The sequence below is a fragment of the Lissotriton helveticus genome, chromosome 5_1, assembly GCF_964261635.1.
Source record: "Lissotriton helveticus chromosome 5_1, aLisHel1.1, whole genome shotgun sequence".
NCBI lineage: Eukaryota > Metazoa > Chordata > Amphibia > Caudata > Salamandridae > Lissotriton > Lissotriton helveticus.
This window is the reverse complement of record NC_136065.1, coordinates 933734351-933760988: the sequence shown is the minus strand read 5'-3', so window position 1 is coordinate 933760988 and position 26638 is coordinate 933734351. Positions and strand designations below refer to the sequence as shown.

General features: G+C 44.8%; 1 protein-coding gene across 2 annotated transcripts in view; it reads right to left on the bottom strand.

Annotated features, from left to right (window-relative positions):
* The window catches only part of IDE (insulin degrading enzyme), a 1242012-nt gene extending 1217364 nt beyond the window's left edge, over nucleotides 1-24648 (bottom strand). Inside the window, exon 1 of one of the 2 annotated variants that reach the window (XM_078643408.1) lies at nucleotides 24351-24648. In XM_078643408.1, the coding sequence (XP_078499534.1) occupies nucleotides 24351-24433 (83 nt within the window). In that variant the 5' untranslated portion in view covers nucleotides 24434-24648. The remainder of the gene's footprint in view (nucleotides 1-24350) is intronic. The other variant, XM_078643410.1, reaches the window with a different exon arrangement.
* Between the last annotated feature and the right edge of the window lie 1990 nt (nucleotides 24649-26638).

The following is a 26638-nucleotide window of genomic DNA, read 5'->3' as shown; positions in this document are numbered from 1 at the left end:
CAACGGACACGGGAGACAATGCTGTAACCACGAGACAGGTAAGCCCGTAGTGTTTTAGGCTTTCAGGTAGTTGGGGGAGAGGGGGAGGGGGTGGGGAGTGTAGTGGAGGGGCAGGGTTTTGGGCTTTAGGGCTTGTGTAGTGGAGGGGCAGGGTTTTAGGCTTTAGGGTTAATAGTAGTATATGGTTGTGTTTTAGGGGTTAGGGCTTAGGGTCGGATACAGTAGTGTTCTAGACATTTGGGTTAGGGTTTTTAGGGCTTAGGGTTAGGGGTCGGATATTGTAGTGTTTTAGACATTTTGTTAGGGCCTTTGGGGCTTAGGGTTAAGGGTCGGATCTAGCAGTGTTTTAGGGTTAGGGTTTAGGGTTAAGGGGCGTGTAGGGTAATGTTTTAAGGTTTAGGGTAGTAAATGAGACACTATTTAGGTTTGAGGGGGTTGATGTGTCTTTGCTACGTTGCTTACAGTGTAGTTTAGGAGGTAGGGTCAGGGGGAATGCGCATGGGGTACAAATCGCGATTTTGAAGTATTCGGGGTGTTGGTATGCGGTGTGAATGTCGTTTTCCATGCTTTACAATTGGGATGCGGCGTGATGGGCTGCGCTGTAATTACTTGCGATGTAAAGGGACATGCGATCTAAAATCAGCGATGTGAGGGCATGCGATGTTACCGTTTGCGATGTGCCATTATACATCCGTCTGGACAAGATGCCTTCCCTAATGGCTTAGAGCTAATAGCCTCCTCTGTCTCCCCAAGGGTTACTTCTAAGTTTACTTGGTCCTTGAGTTTTTCCACCAGCTGGTGATCCACATCAACCCAGCCCTGGTCATCCAAACAAAAATATAAGTTACTAAAATGGGTAACAATCTATAAGCCCGCGCCTCTCGTAGGCAGGAACTTCAACATAGCGCCAGCGGTCGGACGCCAGGAAGTCGGCGTTCCAGCCCCTACGTGCGAGGGAGCGTCGGCCCGTTAAGAGGAGGGGCGAGGAACAGACGAAGAAAACACAGAGAAAGACGGAGGCGTGCTTGTAGAATCTCCTGAGGACTTAGATGCACGAAACCAGAAGGAGCACCGGTGCTGCCACGAAGAGAAAAGAACAACGCAACGCAAGGAACCGCCCCGAGGCAACACCAGAGAGTCTAGCCGACACGGAGAGGAGAAAGGAAGTGAGACTCCCCCCTGCCACGACCCAGGAGGTCTGTGGCTACTGGCAAGTACCTTTTTATAACTATTTCACCACAGGTTGGTGGTGGTTAGGACAGTAAAAGACACAAACCTGCTTGTGTGCACTGAAGCCCTTATTCCTTACACTTACCCCTTTAAGCTACACACTCCAGGTCTTGGGTGAAGGTAGCGGTAGGCATCCTGACATTAACCCACCATAGATGATTATTGTTCGTTTTTCCTCCGAGGGTCCTGTCGTTGTTCCCCTCTTCCTGTGTCTTGGCAAAGGAGGAGAAGACAACCAACAGACGTCTTCTACAACACCTCGAAAGGCTGAGAGAGAGAGACTCCCTGATGTATAGTGACTCAACTAATAGAAGGAGACCTCAAGTTTTTGTTACTTTTTGGCCTCCGTTTGACCCGTCCCCTCTATAATTTTGGACTGACCAATAAAATTCCCAACAAGCCTCACCCCGTGTCTTATATGACCAGGTGACCACACAATCATAAAAAGCCCAATGTATTAATCTCTTTCATGTATATATTATTATTTTCAACATTTTGTAGATCCATGTAAAGTTTCCAAACATAAACTCTGGCAGAATAATTAAACTCATCATGTAAAGTTTTGGTAGCTGAACAAATACTGCTCGCAGCTCCAGAGACAAATCGCAAAATCCTAGACGGTATGACTAAGCAGATTCTACAACTTATGAAGCCACCAGGAAATCAGTCATGCACTCACCATCTGGGTGCCAGAGATTTTAAGAGTGATACAAAGATAATGGTTATGAACAAAAAGCAAAAAAAAAAAAAAGCGCTTTCATACATTTACGTTTTGGTTACAAGTCAGTGGGCTGTACTCCCAAATCGCCTATTGCAACATGTGGAAAATAACGCCAACACTAACTAATGTTCTAGAAAATAAAAGTTGACCTACTTCTGAAACTTAGTAGAATTAGCATATTCCATGTTATCATAAACCTATGATCACTGTGGCAAGAATTTCATGGTTGCAACAGCCCAATCATCATCATGATTCAAGCACTCCGCACACAACTCTACTGAATAATATCAACTGCTTATTGTTAACATTCCATGTGAAGGTTTTTTAACTATGAAACTACTCACATAAAGCTACTTTACACAATGTTCACTTGCATTATTTTTAAATAATCTTAAACAGTGCATTATCAATTTGGATTACATTTGGTAGCAGAGGATTCCAATTGGTTTAACTTAATTTGGTCAAAAAGGGGCACAGTTTGCAAGAATATTACGTTTGGCAGATCAGTGATTTTTCAGATATTAAAAAATATGTGTCACATGTATTGAGCTCAGTGTGCTATCTCAAGCAACCTGGCATTTACCAATATCCGTTTTGATTTCTCACATCCTTCAAAATTTCTAAAATGTCGATTTCAACTTTCACTTTGTATTCAGTCCTTCATACTCTCAATGTTAAGACATGCAAACAAAGAATATGTGGACCAACTTTGTGAAGACCACAAAAATGGAGACTACTGGACATTTTGTTTGAAAAAAAAAAAAGGCTTCTATTAAGAATAAACTCCTCTTAGGTACAGTGCAGTTACGTTGTGTGCAGCCTTTTTTCCCCAAACACAATTAATAAAGTAGACATGGAACAGAAATGACCAACTATGCACAAATTAAGTTCCACCAAAAGCTAGCTTTATTTAAACTTCTAATTCACAACGTTTGACTCAACACTGCTTAAGAATGGTTCAATTTCTTACATCATTACTCCTAGCCCTGTTTGTCCCTATCCCATTCGTTACTCAAAGTGAATCCACCTCCCGAGACAGAAAGGTAACAGGAAATGCTTGGGAAAAGTGTCCCTCGTCCAATAGGCTAAAGCCAATAAGCATTGGAATACCAAACTCCCTCAATCGTCTGAAGGCTTGATACCCAGGAGGGACGTGATGGATGGGAATGAACAAACAGGACTAGGAGTAATGAAGATTACCGGTAAGTAATTGAACCATTACCTCTACATCCTCATGTCCCTGCCCCATTCATTACTCATGAAGAATACCAAAGCCATCCCAACAAGACCTTCAGACTTCCCCATCCCAAAATCACCAGACAACAAAACCAATATGCTACTAACACTATGGTTTTTCATGGAAAATGCAACCACACAGAAGAAATAAGGGCAAAGCAGAATTCAAAACCCCAAGCCCAAAATTCTTATGAGTATGCAAAATATTTTGGAGGTGGTAATATCGAACAAAAGTATTTTGACCTGTCCAAGCAGCTGCTCTACAAATTTGGGCACTGGAGACGCCCCGAGTAACAGCCCAAGAGGGGGAAAGGCTTCTAGCAGAATGCCCCTGAAGGCCACCCAGTGGGAGTGGGAACTCCTGCGACTAAGTAAGCCAGGAAAATGCCCTGTCTGATCCATCTGCTAATGGAAACCAATGAAGCGCTCAAGCCCTTGCAAATAGAGCTAAAAAAAAAAAAAAAAAAAGGAGGCAGACCCACAGAAAGATGCAGTCCTGCCTAAATACACCTGCAATTCCCTTTTAACACCCAGAAGATGCCAAACAATCTCCTGAGAAGCCTCAGGCACTTCCAAAAGAGCCAGAAGAACCACCTCCTGGTTCCTGTGAAAAGCCGAGTGCACCTTGGGAAAAAAAGCGGAGATGAAGCACCACACCATCCTCAAAGAAAGTCAGGAAAGGCTCTCTTGCCATAACAGCAGCCATTTCTCCAATTCTCCCGGCAGAAGTAAAGGCCACTAGAATGACCACCTTAAGGGTAAAAAACTTAATGAATGCATGCTCGAGGGCGTAAAGAGAGAAGAGGTCAAGCTCTTAGCACCAAAGGTAAATCCCACAGTGGAAACAGAGGCTTTGACATCCGTCTAGCTTGAGAAAAACCCTTCAACAATAGGGAGACCAAATAATCAGAATCCCTTAAATTGCCCCAAGGAGCCTGTAAAGTCTTGATAGAGCTCATTGAGCTCACAATGTAGAAACTGACAACTGCTTCCCATAATCATTCCACAGTGATTGCAATTCCATAGGAATTGAACAAGAAAGTAGAAAGACTAAATGACCTGCACACCAGAACTGGAAATTCACCCAAAGACATCCATACGAGTACAATGTGGAAGGACGACTGAAATTCTGAACTGCCACTGCAAGGTGAGTGGCCAATCCCTTATGCCAACCCTCTTCTCAACTTCCAAACCGACAGTTGCAGCCTCTGAAAGCGATCTCTGGTCAAAAACCAGTGAGGGGGAAGGACAAAGAAGCTACCAAGGATCCTGAAAGGCCAGTGAGCTAAGAACCATTCCGTCCTGGGCCAAAACTGTACCACTAGAAACATTACCCTGTCTTACCTCTGGATCCTGGACAGAAGTCTGGGAATTAGGGGAAAAATGGGAGAAAAACACAGAGCAGTTTGTTTTGCCATGGTACTAGTAGGTCATCCACCCCCCATTCTCCCTTCTGTGTGGCCCTTGCACAAAAGCTCTGAAGCTGGTTGTTGATTCGGGAGGCAAACAGATGCATTAAAGGAACTCCCAAACTTTTGAAAACTGGTGCCAAAAGGAATACCTCCTGCAGGGGAGAGGAGGTGGAAATCAGACAGAGTCTGCGTTCAGTTCATAAACTTTATTTCGATTTATAAAAATCACAAAAGTTAAAACAAACATGGAGACCAAATTGGACAATGCATCAAGTCTCTAAACAAGATACTTGTTAATTAGCGTGGACATGTAAAATTCCTCTTAAAACAATAAATAATCTAAAATGACTCTAAAACACTCCCATAATCGGCGGCCATAGACTAATATTCTAAATTTTTCTTAAAATGAGCATCAAATCTCTACAACAAAATGTATAATACAATATAAAAATAGAGTATCAAACAAAAGAGGGACATTTACCTATGCCTCTCTTCGGTCCAACGAATCACCCATGCCCAGCCCAAGAACTTTGCTGTAGCAATCACAGTGGGACCTTCTGCAGTTGTTTTAAGGATTTTGAAGGCCTCACTGCATGACCTGGTACCCAATATAGTACATATGGGTTTTAGCCAGCATCGCCTCGGTTTACTAGAAGCTGGGCAAACAATAAAAATGTGAACCAATGATTCTACCATATCCGGACAGAAGGGACAATTACTATTATTTATATTTACGTTAGACCACTTCGAGATAAAAGCATTGGTGGGTAATGTTCCCACCCTAAACGGATGGAATAATTTCCTATCCCGTGTTGATGTAATAAAGTCCCAATACATCTCAAATTTTGGTTCGTGTTTGATTTCAAGAAAAGCGCTAGACAGTGTAAGGCTGGGGGAAACTGTACACCGTCTTAAAATTATCATATGCCAATAGGCTGCCTTTAACTCTGTTTTGCTTGGGAATATATTTCCAGCTGGGGTGGCCCACAACCGTCTCATCCCCAGCTCACAGAGAATATTTTTAACACAGCTAAACCACACAATTTTCTTGTTTACATCCAACTCCCTGACTTCTAGCAGAGCTAGGGCATAATGGGCTAGCTCAGGAGCCACCCAAAGTCTCCTCCAATATGCTACTAACCTATAACGTGCTACATCTCTGACTGAACAGCATCCAAAATCCAAAAAAAGAGGGATCAGTGTGGTGGATTGGGGAAGGCCAATTAAAGATCTTTAAAATGTATTTTGGCCCACCACTAGAGAATCCAGATTTGCATGCCCCCACAACTCTGCACCATAGAGAATTGAAGCACCAATTTTAGTATTATAGATCTGTAGTACAGGAGCTAAGGGTTTGGTATAAGAACATCTATGCTCCTTGAGCAAGGCACCCGAAAGTTGAGCATGTCCCACCGTAAGGCAGTCTATTTGTGGCTTCCAGCTTTGTTTTCTGTCTATAGTGACGCCTAAATAAGAAAAAGTCACTGTTTGTTCCAAGACCCCTTCCTTCATTCTAACTTCACCGATGACTTTGTTGGTGTTCTGTAGGACCATGAACTTCGTTTCGTGAACATTGACAACAAGATCATAATCCACACAGAACTCCTCAAATCTCAAGAGGGCACGTTGTAGGCCCCGTCTCGTTTTAGAAAGAATAAGGGTGTCATCAGCGAACATTAATAGTGGGATCTCTGACCCAGCTAAACTCGGGGCGTGGGGCAGTCTTCGAAATATTTCAGTACCCTATTTATATATTGAGAACAGTGTAGGTGCCAATACGCACCCCTGCCTCACACCCTTCACAACCGGAAACTTTTCTGTAGTGCTACCTGCCATATCCCATCTGACCTGGGCATAGTTATCAGTATGCAATTTAACAACAAAAGACAAAATGTCCAATGGCATGCCCAGCTTTAGAAGACTGTGCCACAATTTGGGACGCAGGACTAAGTCAAAAGCTGACTTGAGGTCCACGAAGGCTGCATATATAGCGCCTCTTCCCAGGGTCACAGTGCGCCAGTAAACAAGAATAAACCTTAAGACCTGGTCTACTGTGCTGATACATTGGCGAAACCCTGCTTGTAGATCAGAGAGGATATGGCATTCCTCCAGCCAAGCTTGCATTCTGCCTAGCACCACCCTATCCGATACCTTTTGAATGCAGTCGATCAGGCTTATCAGCCTATAATTGCCCGGTAAAGAACGGTCCTCTTTTTAGGTCTCCGCCTAGCGAAGGCTGCGCTTGCGAGATCTTATGTTTTACAGAGTGGGGCTTGAACCCGCCCCTCTTCTCCATTGGCTGGCTTCCTAAACAGAGGCCAGCCATTGGAGGAGAGGTGCGTGACTCCTTTTAAGCGCCGTCTTTTTGGGATTCGGGGTGTGTTTTTTACTTTCTTTCTCTCCTCTTCCCATTGGCTGGAATTTTACCTTCCAGCTAATGGGAAGAGGAGAGAACGAAAAACACGCCCGAATCCCAAAATGAACGTGCGTTTCTCCGAGGCATTTCTGCTTCGCCTCGGAGAAACGTGGTGGTGTTTCCGGAACTGCTCGGCTCCGCTCGCCTCCCTCCCTTCCCTCTGCCCGCAGCCCTCCTCCGTCCCGCTCTTGCCTCGCCCCCCCTTCCCTCTGCCGCAGCTCTCCTCCGTCTCGCTCTCGCCTCCTCCCTTTCCTCTGCCGCAGCTCTCCTCTGTCCCGCTTTCGCCTCGCCTCCCCCACTTCCCTCTGCTGCAGCCCTCCTCTGTCCCGCTCTCGCCTCCCCCCTTCCCTCTGCCCACAGCTCTCCTCCCCGCAGCTCTTCTCCGTCCCGGTATAGTGCTGCAACTTGCAGTTGCACTTTTAAGGCCCCATTACATTGCAAGTCACCCAGTACTGACTACAGAGCAAGTGTACAACTCTTCGAAAAGAACGAACAAGTCTATTCTATTTCAATTTAATTGCTGCTTACTTGTTCAGAACACAGAATGAAATAAAGGCGCTTGTATTTAAAAGCATCACAGCCTGCAGGCTCCGCAAACATGGTAACCGCAGTCCCGCCCACCATTCTCTCGTCACAACCCTGTGACAAGTAAAGGTTTCCCTGCTGACACTTTCCCCCGGGCTAATTTATCAGCGAGGCACGTTTGACCACACGCAACTCTCAACTGTGCGAAGCAGCTCTTTGGGTAATGCTGGGGACGGCCACTGAGCCGAACTGTGTGGCCTGCCTCTGGCTGGCACAGGCCGTGGCGTTCCTGCTGGCTCAGCTGCTGCATCGCAGTGTCAACACTACCTGCACCCTGTTCTGCCTCTTCGAGGATGTCATCCACTACGGAAAGACCAAGAGCGGATGGGAGGAGCAGCGCTTCGCCTGGATGAGCAGCTGTGACGTACTAAAGAGGTGAGCACACCGGAAGAAAAAGTTCAGCCGAAAGTGAGCTGTCTCCATAGACAGCGTGAGGTTCAAAGCTGAGCAATGCTTAGTATGAGAATGAATGTTAGGATGTCCAGACAGGGTTGGGTGGGAACTGAAGACAGACTTTCTCAGGGTACCCAAAGGTGGGGGAAGACGACCTACTCAGGGTACCCAAAGAAGGGGGAAGCAGTTTTCACGTGTATGTGAAGGTGTGCATACAGAGGGCAAGAAAATCCTCAACAGGGAGAGCCAGCCAAGGGTCAGGCTGGTCTCTAAGAGTCCTTGCTCGATCGAAAACCTGGAAATACCTGCCATTTGAATTATGCAACAAAGATTATGTGAAAATGTGTCTTACTTTAAAATTAAAAAATGTATTTCTTTAATATACTGAAACGTTACGCCGTAATATATCAGATTATTTTTGTAGAGTGTACGTGCTGAACTTGTGTATTGGAAAGCGCTCAAATGTGATAACCCAGAAAAAAGGAGGCTCCTAAAATTTGACATTTGTGTAGGATCTGATTGGGTGGGGAAGCTAGGATTGGTCCCAGGTTTTTTGGTTTGACATGCATTTCACAGGTTAGACGACTACATCTTTCTCTTATTTTTTAACACCAAAAGTTTCTGCTTTGTTTTTAGGTCTCAGCTGGCGTAGGCTGCGCTTACGTAGTCTCGCCGGCGAGATCTTATGTTTTTGAGTGTGGGGCTTGAACCCGCCCCTCTTCTCCATTGGCTGCCTTCCTAAATGGAGGCCAGCCATTGGAGAAGAGGGGCGTCTGTCTGTTTAAGCCCCATCATTTTGGGATTCGGGGCGTGTTTTTTCAATGTTCTTTCTCCCCTCTTCCCATTGGCTGGAATTTTACATTCCAGCCAATGGGAAGAGGAGAGAAAGAAAAACACGCCCCCGAATCCCAAAATGACTGTTTCTCTGAGGCATTTCTGCTTGACCTCGGAGAAACATAGTGGTGTTTCTGGAGCTGCTCAGCTCCGCTCGCCTCCCCCCCTTCCCTCTGCCTGCAGCCCTCCTCCGTCCCGCTCTCGCCTCCCCCCCTTCCCTCTGCCTGCAGCTCTCCTCCCCACAGCTCTTCTCCGTCCCACTCTTGCCGTGCCTCCCCCCCTTCCCTCTGCCGCAGCTCTTCTCTGTCCCGCTCTCGCCTCGCCTCCTTCTCTCTGCCGCAGCTTTCCTCCGTCCCGCTCTCGCCTTGCCTCCTTCCCTCTGCCGCAGCTCTTCTCCGTCCCGCTCTCGCCTCGCCTGGAGCCCCAGTCCCATTAAACACTTCTGTGGGTTGTGCCCCAGTTGCAGAAATGTGTGTGTATGGTACATGCTATTGGTTCAATCACAGTTAAGACACCTTGTTGTCTAGACCCATCTATTGCTGAAATGTAAGACGAGGAGAGATGTGTACAGCCTCATGTCAAGGGTAAATGTGCAAGAACTAGATTCATGTTTGACCCGTGCACCACTAGGACCTGGAAAGGTTGGCTCATGAAACAGGTGCTCGAGCTGTGTGTGGTTTTTATTATGTTCGAGTTTGCAAACTTCTCTGTGGTGCATCCTCCTTTTACTGGGTTTGAAGAAAGGGTTCTGAGACAAGGCAGCTATCTGGATTAAGAGACGTGCTTCAGAGCTCTTTCTGAAGCCTCAAGGCCCAGCTGGGCCAACTTAGCCTTTCATCCTTAGGTCTGTCTTTAACCCTTGAAATGTTGAAATGGCAAAATACAAGAGCACCATTTATGGACCCTTCTCCTGCAGAGAAGCTGACATTAAGGGGTCGGGAAAGGTGTAACGAGGGGTGCAGTTCTGAGATGGCATGGCTTGAATCTTTAAGGTGGACTTATAGGCCAGTAGAAACCTTACTTGACGGACTGGTGGTGTGTGGCTCTGTGTGTGGGTGTGTGGCTCTGTGTGTGGGTGTGTGGCTCTGTGTGTGGGTGTGTGGCTCTGTGTGTGGGTGTGTGGCTCTGTATGAGTGTGTGGCTCTGCATGTGTGGCTCTGCATGTGTGTGTGGCTCTGTATGTGTGTGTGGCTCTGTGTGTGTGGCTGTGTGTGTGTGGCTGTGTGTGTGTGGCTCTGTGTGTGTGTGTGTGTGGCTCTGCGTGTGTGGCTCTGTGTGTGTGGCTCTGTGTGTGTGTGCAAATGCAATAGGTCTCGCATTTGCAAGAGATTAAGCTATTGGCATTGTAAATGACAATGCCATTTATTTATCGGTTTTCAAAAGCAACACATAAATAAAAATGTTGTCATTTACAATGCCAATAGCTCTAACTTATGCAAAGGCGGAAGGATTACTGCACCTGCCCAGGTACTGGGCATCGCTGCTCCCTTGTCAATTGCATTTATTAGGAGCTGAATATACGATGCCCAGGAGTCCAGATCTTGTAGGAAGAGGTCTGCGGGGATGCAGTCACGACCAGGAGCCCTACCTTTAGGGACCTGTAGAAGGGTGGTTTCTACTTCTTTCTTGGTGATACAAAGGGGAGGGGGGAAGACAGCATTACAAAAATGTCTTGGGCATCTGAGTCACAGGAGAACTGACCTTTGTAGTGGCGGACCCACTGATCTGGTTCCACGTGATTCATGGGAGTATTTCTGGGGTCCCCGCTCCCCCATTTCACCAGGTGCCAAAATCTCGTCATATATCTCCCAGAACATGCATTAAGTAATTCTGCCCAATGAGCTTCATCCCAATCCCTTTTGGCCTGGGATTGCACTGCCTTATATGCCAGCCTCTTTTCTCTTATGATGTCCCATTCTTTACTCCCAATTGCTGCTGCCAGAGAACTGTTGGCCATGCAACAGGAGGAATTATACCAAGCTGCAGCCTTGTGGCAAGGTGATTTGTACCCTTTTTGTTTTTCATAATAAAGAAAACTTTTAAGTTTATTAAAAAGATGCTTGTGTGCCTGGCCAACTCTATCTAAATGTGCCTCAGGCGCAGCGTCTGTCTGGAGAGTAACTATAGTGTTAACTACCAAATTACTCATGTCTTTCACCTTCTCAGAATTGAGTGAGACCTTGGCCCAATTAAGGCATCTTGTGTCATTGTCCTTCTACAAAATCTACACATAATGGCACCACATTTACGTGGTTTAAATCCAGATGTCGCAAAGAAAGTAGAAAGGGGTTGTGGTCACTTTCTGGTCAGGCTTCTACCATATCTAACAGTTTTGGCCAGAACTCCTTATTTATAATAAAATAATCTAAACGACTAGTACAGTGCCCACTGCTTTATGTCGGCATCCCAAATTTGTCTGATTTTGTACGTCCATTAGCTGCCCTCAACCCATGTTCCAGGCAAAATACTTTTAATTGGAGTGCTGCGCAAGTCCACTTTTTTATTGGGGGAAGTTCCAAAGGAGGAATCAACCACTGTTCATCCTCCTCCGCACTAAAATTCATATCCTCACAACCCAAGGGTTCATAGGTACAATTAAAATCTCCAGCTATTAATATGTTTTTATAACCATTGTGATTCATTAAAAAAAGCATCAAGAAGGGCTACTATGTTGGAAGCCTCCCCGCCTTGCAAGCCCCTAGAATAAATATTAATAAGTATAATATCCGGGAAATTTCCCTCTGATAATTTGACAATAAGAATGTCCTTGGTATCAATGACAATCTCCTCAAACTTATATTGATGATGCTGCCTGACTCAAATTGTCAGTCCCCCTTTTGGTCTTCCCCGGTCACCCTGTTCAGCAGTTTTAGAAAAGTTTATATAACCAGGGCGAAAGACCTGATCCACTGCCCATGTTTCTTGAAAAAGTATGATGTCTTGCTCCTCAATAAATGAGGAACATTCAATGGAAGCGGTTTTATTTACCAGCCCCGCAATATTCCATGAGGCTAGTTTTAGACCAGTGCTATCATCGGTAGAGACACAAGTTCTTGTTTGGGGGCCTGGTCCGGAATTTGTCATGTAAGATTCAGGGACCTTGGTGGTAGAGTTACATAAATAAGCCACACCATGGTCACTTGCCCTGCTAGCATCAGACAAGCCCGAGTTTATACACAGCGTTACCCCCTGTGTTTCATGGGAAGCTGCCTCGCAGCTTTTGATACTGCCCAGTACTAGATGGCCCCCATCTCGATCATCCATAGGAAATAGAGTCTTTTCAAGTAGAGTTGTAGAACCCAGTCAATCTATATGCGCCAAATTTGTGAATGAATCAAATCTATTATGCGTCGTAACAGAATATTCATACATTCCCTGGGCATATGTTGTGGCATTACACTCAACCCTTCCCATTGTCGGTGGGGGTACATTTTGATTAAAAAAAACCTAGAGGTAAGATGTTAATACCTTCCCCACTCAAATACCTTGAACCTGCTCTATCAAGAATTGTTTTTACTATATGGGGGGACCCAAAGTTCAACACCACACAATCACCTCTACTTGATTCTATTGATTTCCCTATCCAAGCGATCCTGCGTGTCATTTTGAATTCCTTGAATAGTTGACCACCCGTTTTGTTATTTAAGAGGTGATGGGCCTTATTCCTGAGTGAAACCCAGTTTTCCTCAGTACCAGGTTGTATAGGAGGTACATTTGAGAGTACATTAGTATACGGCATGGCCTCAGGGGGTAAATTGAGACAATCATTACCATTGTGACTAACTAGGCCTCCCTGGAACAACCCTTTACTAATACACCCTGTTGGTTCCCTCCTATGGGTAGCTATTGGATGTGAAACAAGCATGCTACCCATAGTTTCGGGAGGAGCTTGTGAAACAGAGTTTGTGCCAGCAACAGTGACAATGGGGGCGGGTTTAGTACAGGAACTGAAACTCTATTAGAGTAGATATTGCCACTAGAAATACCATTAAATGGAATGCATTTTTGGGCGGGAAAAATGATGCTCAATATTACTCAGTCTTAATTCAATATCTGAGAGTTTTGTTGCTGAGGGTTCAAGCATTACCAACAGTTTTTCTTCAAGTTTAGCCAACAATCGCTCTTCCAGATCACAAGACATCTGCTTAGAGCTGGCTTGTGAGCTGATAACTATTGGACTAGATATATTTGAAGTTATGGCCTCTTGAACGCATCCTTTCTTGCCACGGGCAGCCCCTCTAGTTTTTGCCACTTTGCTAGCCTGGTGCGAGGTAAGTGGCAAACCCCCCACCTTCCTTTTCTTAGTTAGGGCAATGACAGCGCCCCCCTTTCTTTGCCTGGGTTTGCCGCTGCTGGCGGATAAGAATCTTGTCTGGGGATAAAGAAATGGGGATAGGAACCCTAACTGTAGTGGATGAATCATCTAATGATGCTACAGGTGACATAGGGGCTAGTTGTGGCGTACGTTCAGCAGATGGATCCAGGTTTAACAGGGGACCAGTTAAGGAGACTCCTGTGGAGGCTCTACGCGGGTCTAGAGACAATTTCCTTTGGCTGAGCTCAATCTCATAAATGAGTATAGATTCTGCCCTCATCAAAAAGGCATCAAGTGTTCCTACAACCCCTGAACCCCCTGACCCCTTATGGTTACTCTTGCTCACAATTAGCAATTACCAAAGAAAAAGGTGACAACGAACAATAAATTAAAGTTCAAAGTCACTAACCAAGTCCTTGAAATCACCGATATGCCGTTGGAAAGGGGGTGGCCCAGCTCTGCCTCCTCCTGGCAACGACGGGCACGGTCGGGCCTGCCCTTGGCCCGCGCGCGCCCCGCGCGAGCCCTGGAGAATCCTTAAGCGCCTCCTGGCACTTAGCTATGACGCAGATCAAAGGCGCCGGTAAGGGACGCTGGGATTCGTAATCCCCGGCACCTATCTCCCATGAGGAGCGTTGAGGGCGTCAGCTGGCGAGTTGTAGCAGCGTGGGCTGAAAGGAGCGCGTTGCAGCCACCCAGGGGCTGAAGCAGTGAACAGGTGAGCAGAGAGCAAAGAGTTCACACAGCGACGGTAATTTCGGCGAGGGACCCGCAATCCTATTGTTCACCCCCTGATGTGACCTGCTGAAATAGAAAAAAGATGGGTTTCTGCCCAACTCATCAATTGCCTGGCCACTAAATTCTGGGACCTTGCCCTGGTGCCCTCCTGGTTCTTTCTGTAAGCCACTGTCACCATATTGTCTGTCCTAAACCGCACGATGCCCCTGAAGGACAGTCTGGAAACGCAACAGAGCCTATCTGACTGCCATCAATCCCCTCCAGACGGGGGACCACCTTCTCTCTGCCAGTGACCAATGGGCCATCGTGGAACTCAACTCCAGAGTAGCTACCCACCAGTCATCAGAACCTTTCGGGAGCCATTTGCAGCTCCACCTCCCTGCAAAAGGATTCCAGTAGGAGCCATAAAGACAGAGCTTCCTTGATCTCTGGAGTCAGAGGGACCATCACATCGAACCCCACTGAAGAAGGCCTCCAAAAGGCATGAAGTCTCCAGAGGGGACGAAGGGACTGTAAAGACAGTTGCCGATGTATGACCCTGCAGTCGCATCCAATGGAAAACAGATAGAGACTGAACCTGAATCACCTGGGACACCAAATCCATCAGAGTCTTGGCCTGTGAATCTGGAAGAAAAATCTTGTTCAAATCAGTCCTGAATCAGAACCCATGAAGATCCTCTGCTGCGCCGGCTGTAGCTGACACTTGTCCCAAATGAGAAAACCAATATTCCTAAACCTACAACAGCACCGTCTTTAATATCTGCAGAAGATGATGTTCAGTGGGTGAATGCAGAAGCCAATCGTCTAGATAGGCATAATGGTGGATACCTTAGAAATGGAGAGATGCCACCACTTTGGTGAACACCGAGGAGTCTACTTCACACTGCATGGAAGAACACTGCATTGGTAGTGAATGATGTGGATACAGAGGCGCAGATACTCCGATGAACCAGGTGGATAGGTACATGGAAGAAGGCGTCCTAAAGGCCAAGGTGACCATCCAATGATCCCTGCATACCTACAGAATAATCCTTTGCAGAGTCTCCATCTTGAATGGAACAGTCTACACAAATCTGTTCAGATGTTTGAGGTCTAACAACATTCTGTCTCTGGTCCTGGTCCTGGCTCTGGCTCCGGCTCCTCTAATTCTAAGTCAGTCTCTACAGTAATGCCATCAATGCCACCAGGAACAATTACCCCAGACCAACAAAATTTGGCACATATGTAAGATGCCTTGGTCTCGGAAATTCGGAGTAAGTTTACTATTTCAGAGACAAATCAGGCTAAAATACAAGACATGTGAATCCTTAGAAGCCAAAATGTCGGCAATTACTGAAAGTTTGCGTAATGGAAGCCTCAATAGAAGCCCTGAATAAACAAGTTGAGCTGAACTGGACTGAGACTCTGGCATTACAAAAGGAAGAAAAGGACATGCTAGATAAACTGGAGACCCTAGAAAATAATGCTAGGCGTAATAACATCAAAATTATGAACATCCCAGAGGGTTCAGAGGGTGGGGACATTAAAACCTATGTCATAAATCTGCTCAAAGAATTTGTCCCTGTGCTGGATGCTAAGGAATTGGAGTTAGACATCCAGAGAATTCACAGGGATCCTTTCTCCAAAAACCCAAAGAGTCAAAAATCCCCGGCGAATTCTGATAAACTTTAAAACGTATGAGCAAAAAGAGCGTGCGCTATCGGAAGCCTTAAAAGCCGGCAGCTTCACGAAAGGAGATTAGGTATTTCAGATATGGTCAGACCTCTCAAGAATTACGCAGGACAAACAATGGGAACATGTATGCCGATTTTAAGATCTATGGGTACCTCTGTACAGCTATGGTTTCCTGCCCTAATTAGGGTTATGTGGAAAAACAAAATGTCTAACTTCAGAGACCACAAAGAGGTAGCGATCTTGATTGACCAAATTAAAGCTCAGGGATAGTTCTGCATGAAAGTCTGTTATAAGTATCAGTGGCCGGGTTGAGTGGATAGTGAGTTCACAGGGGTTAATTTTCATCATACCCAATGAGGTTTAGGAGGGTTCCCGGGGGAGGGGTGGGCGAGGGGGAACACACAAGAAGAAAGCAATGTTCGTTTTCACTGGGTGGGGAGCAAAATAAGGGGAAAAAATAGAAAAAGTCCTCATACACACATTTTTGTTAAGGAAGTAACTAACCAGAAAGGAATAGCCTGCATCCAGGGTGCGCAATCCTGGTCTAGAGATAAGGAGCGTGGGTATGGCTTAAATTAGAATTTGTACATGGAATATAAATGGCTTAAGGGTAGCGAGCAGACGAAGGAGGATTTCTCAATACTTCAGTCAAGCCGAATATGATATTATGATTCTGCAAGAAACTCACCTTACAGTCGAAGAATGGGAGATGGCGGTTGATAAGCAGAGATGGATTCACTGCTCGCATCACACTACGCAACCCTATTGTACTAAAGGTGTAGCCATCATTGTTAAAAAATCTGCCAAAGCAATCTTGGGCTTCTCAAAGATAGACAATAGGGGGCGTTGGATCTTAACGGATATTAAAATACGAGACGAGTGGGTGTTTCTGGTAGGTTACTCTGGCCCTAACATAGATGATGAGTCATCCCTTAAATTATATACAATCACCTACTCGAAACAAATTAAACGATTATTATGGGTGGTGATTTTAACATTCTGCTGAACCCTGCCCTTGATAGGTCCAAGGAGGGGGTAGACTGGTTCCTACGAAAATGGGCTCCCTGGTCAATGTTCTTATGGATGACCTGAATCTAGTAGACATTTGGAGAGTTAAAAATAGGTCTGTAACTGGGATCTCAGAATTTTACTTTTCATAATAAAAAAACATAGCCATCGTTCTAGAATTGACTATTTCCTGACAGATTCTAGACTGATAAGTTATGTAAGTGCAGTATCTCACATCTCAGAACACTTATCTGATCATTCAGAGGTCCGGATAGATTTAAAATGTTCTAATCATCCGGAATTAAAAAGATGGACGTTTAATAAAGTTATTCTTAAAGACGTTTCAGCAGTAGAACAATTAAAGAAAGACACTTTGCTCTTTTTTTTAAGTGAACGATCGGTCAGCTCCAATGGAGGTAATATGGGACGCCTATAAGGTATTTATTAGAGGCAGAATTATTAGCATTTCAGCTAAAATCAACAAGGAAGCCAAAGAAAAACTTAGGTTACTGGAAGCTGAAATCCTTAGAGCCCCGCTCAATCAAGCAGTCAATCAAAATAATGCAGAACAGAGGGAGGAAAGCTCAGAGATACTAAGCGGCAGGACTTGGCAGATTATCTTGATACTATCACTAGGAGAAGGTGGGAAGTTAGTAAACTCGCTAATTACGAATGTAGAGAAGGGTGCGGGAAGCTCCTGGCCTAGAAATCCTGAGTCAATTTAAAAAGAAACTCAAGGAGATCAGTAACACAGAAACAGGGGAGATAGTATCAGATTGGGTTAATATGGAAAAAGCCTTTGAGCTATTTTTTCAAGAATTGTACACTGAAGACCTAGCAGTCCAAGATTCCCAAATAAAAAAACTATGTGGCTAGAGCTTCCTTCCGACCCTTATCGGTAGACCAGGCCCAACAGTTAAATAGGAAGATCACACTAGTTGAAATAAATCCACAATAAAAAAAAAATCTAAAAAGAGGTAGTTTTGCAGGTTTAGACGATATCCCTAACGAGTTCTATATCGCACTTAGAGAGACTCTCACCCCCGTTAAGGAGAAATTATTTGATAGCATTTTCTCTAACAATTCTCAAATCCCCAGTTCCTGGAATGAGGCAGTGGTTTCCTTGATTTTAAAGCCCAACAAAGATTTTTTTAAATGTGAGTCCTATAGACCCATCTCCCTGTTGAACTGCGACTATAAAATCTTTGCGCAAATTATAGCAGGGAGACTGAATAACATGATGGGGTATTTAGTTCATCCCGATCAAATGGGGTTTATTAGCGGGCGTCAACTTCATGAGTTAACTCATGAGTTGATAGGAGCAATCGACATCGCATCAGCTAACAATTTGCTGTTCACAATTTTTGCATTCGACGCGGCTAAAGCATTCGACCGGGTGAGTTGGTCGTGTTTACACCATATCGTTCAAGCGTTCAGCTTAGGAGACAATATCTCCAAGACTATCAGGTACATCTATAACACTCCTACAGCTAGGATAATAGTTAATGGAAATTTAACCAACTTAGTTAGCTTAGAGCGAGGTACTAGGCAGGGTTGTCCCCTGTCCCCTCTCCTCTTAGTTCTTTACATAGAACCACTGGCACAAATCATTAGAACCAGCGAGCTTTTCGCTCCATTCGAACATAGGGGATGGGTAAAAAAGCTGGCATTTTATGCCAATGATCTGATGATTTTACAAAAAAATCCTCTGCGATTCTGCCAAAGCTGGAGCAACCGCTGCATGATTTCTTGAAGATATCTGGTTATTTAATTAACATGCACAACACTGAAATCATGTCTTGGAACTGCCAATCTAGCTTGCCTTTAGTTCATAATCAAATAAGATATTTTGGCATTCAAACCACTCAGGACCTCGACAAATTGGCCCAAGTCAATCTGGAGATTAAAAGGAGAGAGGTCAGATCACGATCAGGATCTTGGTGCAACCATCCATTATTAATTCTTGGCCGGTCCAACCTTTTCAAGATGTCTGTTCTGCCTAAAATCACATTCAATTTTTATACAATTCCTTTATTTTTTAGCGCGCCCACTTCATTTGGATATAAATAGTTTTCTTTGGGCCGACAAAGGGGTCAGGATCGCATGGAAGAAATTAAGATGTTAGAAAGCAACCGGGGAATAGCCAGCTCTGACTTCGGCTTCTACAGTTGGGATTTCCATTTCAAGAATATGAGATCCTTGCTCCTTGACTCATCCTGCTTTCCGCCTTACCTCGTAGCCATGTCAAACAGTGTCCCCCAGGGGGGGACGGATTTCTTTTTAAGTTCGGACATCTCAGATACTTTAAAAGGGTCAAACTGAAGGTGCTACGGTCGGCCTGTGCATTATGGTTCCAGGTGAGGAAGCTTTTTACAATTCCATACTACTGTTCAAACGCTCCTATATGGAACTCGCCAGGAACCCCTGATTGCCTACACAACAGATTATCAGCCCCTCTACAGGAAAATGGCTTTCAGAAATGGGGCCAATTACTCTGAGATAATAAACTACTGTCTTGGGATGAATTGATCTAAAAAAACAAAGCAAAACCTATCTAGATTTAAAATTTATCAACTTCCCCGTTGGGCTGCAAATTTGGACAAAAATGGAGTTATAAATAACAAGCTGGAGGATACGTTTTTAGTTCCTTCTCACCAAAGCAAAGAAGTATCTAAATGGTACTGGCTGTTTATTAAAGAAGACCCACCACCGTTGCCCATGGAGGAGCCCTGGAAAAGAGAACTGCCTTCCAGCGACGTCACATCTTACTGGCAAGTATCATTGTGCAGTTTGTGGAGGGTTATCAAGGCTACACCATTGAGGAGAAATCATCTGTTCCCACTGCACAGAGCTTATTGGACCCTGAAGAGGCTTTCCAAGCTGGGAGGTGGAGAGAAGTCTTGCGTGAAATGTATCCCGAGGAGTGCGGATGATGTGCACATGTTCATTCAGTGTCCTCAGATCCAGGACTTCTGGAGGCAAGTGGGTAAGACTATCTCAGATGTAAATGGCCAAGAAATTAAGGTAAGCCTGGTTTTAACCATTTTTGGAATTCTTCCTGATGAGAGTATTAACAGCAAACTGTGAAATGCTCAAGCTTCACATCGGTTTGTTCTAATCCTTTTGGCAAGAAGGGAAATCTGCTTAAACTGGATCTCCCCTAATCCGCCAAAGTTCCTAGACTGGGTTTCATCAGTTGGACATGGGATGTAAGTCAAAGAAAAAAACAAGATTTGGGGAATTATGGGAAGAATGGGTTATTAACTTGGGTCTTGTGACTTCCTAGTTTACACAAAAAGTCGAAATTATTATAAAAACAAGAGTTTTTGGGAAGATGGTTTATGCAGAAACCATGGGCATGGGCTTGATATTATCCGGGTTAATTCCCAAGTGTTATGCGGTCCGCGTCCCCAGGTATCCTTTGAGGTGGAAAGAGACCTACAGGGTGGCGTTTCCCCTCTATCGGGTCCAGGAAGGCGCCGTGGTACTGCTTTAAGACCATTCACTTTCTTTCTTTAATGAGGACTATTAGAAAAAATAACACATTTGGAAACCCGTTGTGGCTTTCTAACCCAGAAAAATTACGGAATAGAAACCAGACTTCTGGACGTCAGAGGACCTTCTGAAATTGCCTCATCACTCCCAGTCTCGAGAGAGAGAAAAAAAGAAAAGAAAAGAAGAGAACAGGAGGAATGCTGGGTAAAGTGTACCCTTATAGGCTATGGCCTATGGGAGAGGGACACTTTTTTTAAAGCATTTCCAGTTCATTTTTCTGTCTCTGGAGGTGGATTCACCTCACGGGTAATGAATGGGATGGGGACATAAGGACATTCAGATGATACACTTTAACAAGCCATCAATTTATTTTTGTCATGTTAACTATAAGACCTGGCATCCTTAGTGTGGTTTTCCCTGACTTTTTGCCTGTACCGCCTGTATTTTTGACTGTGTGTTGGAATTCGTTTTTTGCTGGTTTAGGTACTCTAGCACTGATCAGCAGTGGTAAAGTGCAAGTGCTCCCTGTGTAAAATGTGATTGGTTATCCATGACTGGCATATTTGATGTACTGGTAAGACTCTAGCAAAGTACAGTTTGTGTGCCCTGGGCCAGTAAGTCAAATGCTACTACTGGGCCTGCAACACTGGTTGTGCCACCCACATGAGTAGCTCTGTAAACTGGTCTTGTACCTGCCATTTCGGTGTCTGAGTGCAGTCTGAGATTGCCATGTCGACCTGGCTGGTAAACACACTTAGGATATGTGTTCAAGTAACCGTGTACCTAGCTGTGTGTATCAACAATTTTAAATCTCATTTTTGCAGTTTTATAACACAAGTCACAAACAAATAATTATTCCATTTGTTTTTCATTCTTTTTGGATTACACATATTTAAATATACACAGGAAATCTCGTGAAATTTTCCATTAACATACTTCTTCAATGTTTACAGTTAAACAAAATCATTATACAGATAAGCATTGTTTTGACGTGACTCCATCTTTATCCGTGTGCTGCCCTGTGCATTTCGGGACATCAAGGTCCCTTCCTCAGGGGCCTCTAAAGAAATAAATAACTAAACCATCATTACTGAAAGAATGTCTATAACTTGCAATGCTACCAATATCTTACTACACCACCGTGATTCTATAGTGTCACATTACAGCAATCTCTATCAAATTACGCAAGAATAACGCTGTTTGGATGCTACAGCAAATGTCTTTGGAGCTGTGCAGCTTGAAACTGAGCGCTACGACGCAGCAGTTTGATTTTGGAAATTCCATGTTCATGTTTTGGGACAGTGTGGGTGTACTTGTAAAGCGCACTACGACTCCAAGGAGTATCTAGGCGCTGAAGACCGCTGGGGAACCCGTCCTGGTTTTCCCTGTGAGATGGTCCCTTTCTGGGTATCTCCAGGGTGAAACCAGGCATCCCCGGCGTCTGTGGGGGGCCGTTGTAGAGATGAGGCAAGCTTAATGCCCAGAGTTGCCGAGTGTGTTCCCTGGTTAGAGTAGGCACCGAGGCGAGAATTATCGAGTCCGTTTTGACCCTGGTCGACAACCCTGCCGCGTCGGGAATTGAACCCTGGTCCCGGGCCGTTCTCTGCTTACGGGTCTGCCGCCTCTAACCAGTGAGCCACAAGCCTGCACGCCAGAAACCACACCTTTGAGCGGGTCATAAAACTGTCGAACTTGGGGGAAAAAGGGAGTACATTCAATTACTTGCCTTTGATATTTATTGATTTCTAACTTCTGACATCGACAGGAGCCAAAATCAATAATGTGTAAACTTTGATATACTTTGAGAGAAGCAAGTGCATGAGCAAATAAATTGGCTATATGTCTTATGTAAAGTAGAAAAACCATGAGAGTGGCAGAACAAATAAGTCAAGTCTGACTGCATCTCTCTTTAGCGAGAATAGCGAATAGGAAACCACAGCTATTCCTGCTAAACTCAAAAAGATGGTAACACTGGGATCTGACTAAGTGGTAGCAGCAGAGCACAAGGCGAGGATACACGCAGGTAGATTGTGCCTACTCACTCTTTGCACAGAGTGGACACAGGCTAACCTGTCAAAAGGATGGGCCCCACAGAAATATGCTGAACTTGCCCCAGTGTAATTTTCAGATACTGGGACACATTCAGCAGCATCAGCATGTTGCTTGCTTTAGTTCTGAGCAGTACCGCGCAGGCAGGGAAGGGGCCTATCAGATTCCAGCTAGGCCCAAAACAAAGGTCGAAGTTAGGGGACATCAGGCCTCCTTTTGTTGGATTAGCCTGGCTGGGAACCTCACACCTAAATGCAAAAGAAGGGAAACAAAGGCACACAGCTTATCACTTGACAGGTACTGAAGAGAGGCCTGCTTTAGACATTGTGAAATCCATGTACATAAGAGATATGCATGCTCTTGTAACAATGTCAGGAGTGTTATTCTGTCCCAGTATTTACACAAATAATTTAAATAACACTATTTTGGTTTATTTCTTTGACAAGTAACAAAAGGATCTCTGTGTTAAAAGCAGTAACCCATTTACATAAAAATTAAAGGGTCAACTCTGGGTTAAATAATGTGCTTTGCAACAGACATATTAACCCTCTCTGCTACTCCGATTCAAAACTGGAACTAGAAAAAAAGCACAGATCTCGCCAGCAAATATGTTAACCTCCAGAGAATCTTACCATTATTTATATTCCATGAGATTTAGTTGGCACACAGATCTCTTTAGCAGGTGCCTGAACCCCATAAAATATTTTAAAATGCAGACTTTGCACCCAATTAAGCAGAACAGATTTACTGCCTCGTCTTCCCCTTGTTGACAATTTCGTTGTGGAGAGTTTTTTTTCTTTAAATGTATAAATTGAGGCCCAGATTTTGCTTTCGAGTTGTCACTTTAGTGGAACAACCCCGACTCAAAATTAAATTGATTAAATATGGTAATGCCCTCATGATAGATTTGCTAAACATGTGTGAGGTCCTAAAATCTGATGTCACTTCTTGTGAGTTCATGGGTTGTGATGACCAGGGTCGGCCTTGGGCATGGGCGAGCTGGGACCAGGCCCGGGGCACCAATATTCCGAGGTGTGCATCAGATAGCTGACTGACTTAATGTAATGCCACCAGCAGCTAGTCATCCCACTTGATCTCAATGGGGTCCGACTAAAGACTTTGTAATTAGCCCTAAATGTATCTCAACGTAATTGTTAGCACACCCTCAACATCATAACTCCTCCATTCTTCCTCACACTTTCTGCCTTCACACCGCAACGACCCACCCCGCCCTCACAACAAACCACACATTTTCTTTACGCCCTGGGCGCTGTCCCGGTCAATCTGATTTAGGGCCGTCCCTGGTAATGCCACTTGCCATGTGCGATGTAATGCACGGTAATGTCACATGCCATGTTGTCACTTGCGTGCTGCCTTACTTGGGTAGTTACCCACGTCTTTGTTAGTAGGACCTGTGCTCGTGGTAGCAGGATGAGAATCTACTAAGTGGAAATATGACGAGGTGAGAGGTAGCAGGATGAAGTGAATTAGGTGCAAATAAGTATACCTTTGTGTATTGTTTAAAAATAAATAACAGTAGAGCCTTTCTAGTCGTTTGGCTGCATTCACTTACTTTCTCGTTAAGTGTAAATGAGGCCGGTGGTTGGGGTGGAAGGATGACAGAAGACTGTCACATGGCAGGTCATAGCGTTGCAGTTAGGCCTTATAATGAGGCGCAAGTTCTGCTGGTAGTTAACGAAATGTTAAAATTGCCCAGCCTGCCTGCCATCGCTTCTGAACCAGAAAGCAATGTTTTGGAAGTGCGGGAGTGGAGCATACCCCGTCTTCAGTCTTGGGTGAGGGTGTATCCAAAGGATTACAATCTGTTATTCTTTAGCAATGCGTCTGGAAAAAATGTGGGTCTGGGAAGGCAAGCTGCTTTGGACATATATTTATGAAGCAGAAAAGGACTTATCACAAAATAGGTAACATCAAGAACATATAAACTGCTCAGAGAATAAGTTTAAAGGAGCCTGGGTAGAACGGGATACCATGTGCAGGACACAGGGTAGGAGGCGGAGCTTCTCCAGAGTGGGTGAACAGCAACTAGTGAGGGGGGCTGATACACAAAATGACCACGGACCGAAGCCGCAAAAAGACAGTTGCTGTGGACCAGGAAGAAGCGCTGAGTCACGGCTCGGCGGACTGACATCAGCACCTCCAGCCGGAATAGACACAAAAGAAACGCGGCTGAAGGCCCGCGAGTGCAGACGGCTCCAGAACCTGGCCAAGAAGCACACTCACCCGGTAAAGAAAGACGCAGGCCTGCAGAACCCGTGGAGGGACCTAGTTATAGAGGGCAGCAGCTGTCGGCTCACACACAGCATACCCCGGACTCAGCAGCATAGAAGACAGCCTCCGGCAAGCCCTGAAAACAAGGTGCTGCTGCCACATTTCACCGACAGAGGCGCCATATCCGCTGCGTAGCCAATCCCACTCGGCAGCCAACCAGGCCCGCCTTTCGAACGAGAAAGAGTGAGAAACCCCTATCATTAGCAACGTATGACACGCACGACGCGCAGACGTAGTTGTCAGTGTCAACAAAAAACGTCGTACGTTCAGTTTCTTTTCGCGACGTTGGACTGTTCTTTTGCGCGTGCGCAGTCTTAGGTCAACAGAAGGAGTTTAGTCGTACTTTTCTCGCACTGGTGGCAACGGCTTGAAGCTCTTGTTCGGGGGTCGGGGGCAGAACTGGTGCTTCCGCTGCATGGCATGCTTGTGCCTGCATGGCAGTTAGTTCGCAGCTTTACCTTAAGGCTTAATGGAATCCAGCTGACGCCGGGGTCAGCATTAGCATAGCACGTATACAATCTATTAGGCAGACGTGTAAGAAAGAGGGTATCGGGTAAATCGGGGTAAAAACGGCTATCTGCAACCTTTTACCAGCCCACCGAACGCTCCAATCAACCTTCCATGCGTCCCTCACCGACACCAAACCCTACACATTCTAGTCTTCCCATACCAACATCCACGGTCCAAACACTCATCATACCCCCAACGTACGCTTACCAACTGCCCCAGACAAAAACCTAACAAAGCAACACAACCTACACACAATACAAACAAACCATACACAAGTTTAATACCTCGACACATTTGGCATTACATCATTTTGGAACTTGGCAGGAACCAAACTATTTCTAACTTGTGTCCCACTTGGCAAGCCTTGCATATTTTCTTCACCTAGATCATAACATCTATCAGGACCTTTACCGTTAGAAAACGTACTTGTTACTGGGGAAAAAAAGGTCCCGTTCTCACTCAAACTTAAACGCAGACACTCAATTGAATGTCCACACGATTCCACCTTATAATTCTACTGCTCTTTTCAGAACCACAGTAACTCTACCTGTAGCAGACTATACTGAGTAAGTTCTACCCAGGCCTTCCGGATATTTAATCCTTACCAGATTCCACACCGCGGGCATGGACAGCAAATAATCTTCCTATTGTCCATGTATTAACCCATTCTCGTTTTGTACTCTTCAAATATCGCCTTACATTCACACATACCTCTTCTGTTTAATACCTACTCAAGCTTCCCAGTTTCACCTTCAAACACCATGGTACTAAATGTGAACCTGGTGATAGAGCGCGCAGGTCACCCGACTATAAATTTACCATACTCACCTGGGCCCATGATCAATTACACATTTCTTAAGTCAGGTAGACAACGCTCTAACTACCAGATATTTTACCTACTAGGTCCTATACCATTGACTTACCAATCCTTGTCACTAATACCTGTAACCTATTGGATCAGGGAGTTAGATTAAAATTTTGGTAGCGATATAACATATGCACTCATATAATAACCACAGACTGGAAAGTTTTAAACTCTCTATCTAATCTTCATCAATGGTCATGATCCATCGATTGAACACAATAAGACTCTCAATAACGAAAATCAGAAATAATGTATAGCTATGCAAAATATATATTATGCCAATCATTTAGCAATGTAAAGGAAAGGTAAGAACAAGGAACATGCTATTTAAACTTCAAACGGATTTGCACCATATGTCTAAGGGTAGGTAAAGAAAATGGAGCATGCTATATAACACCCCCTTTAAGCACTCATCAAAGAGTAGGTAAGAAAAAGGAACATAATATGCATACACAAAAAATAATTTTAGCATATAACTATAGGGAAGGTAAGAAAATGGAACACACTATTAAATCAGGTGACGATTTGATCACTAACAAGGGAAGGGTAAGAAAAGGAACATATGCAATCAAAGCTTTTGTCGATTTAGGGAAGGTAAAGAAAAGGATACACAGAAATATAATGACGATACCCACACAGATTTATATTTACCTAGAATGGTGTGAAGACCAACCCTGGCCACGGGTCAGTTGAGGACAGAAACCCCAAAAGTTGCAGTCCCCAGTAGGCTTGCAGATGCAGATCAGAATCAGGACGGGATAAACCAGATTTGAATCAGGACCGAACGTTAAGACCAGCACCCGCAGTTCAGTTGCAACGCCTGCGCTACTCCCTCTCTGCAAGTAATCAGCCAGGACCCTGATTG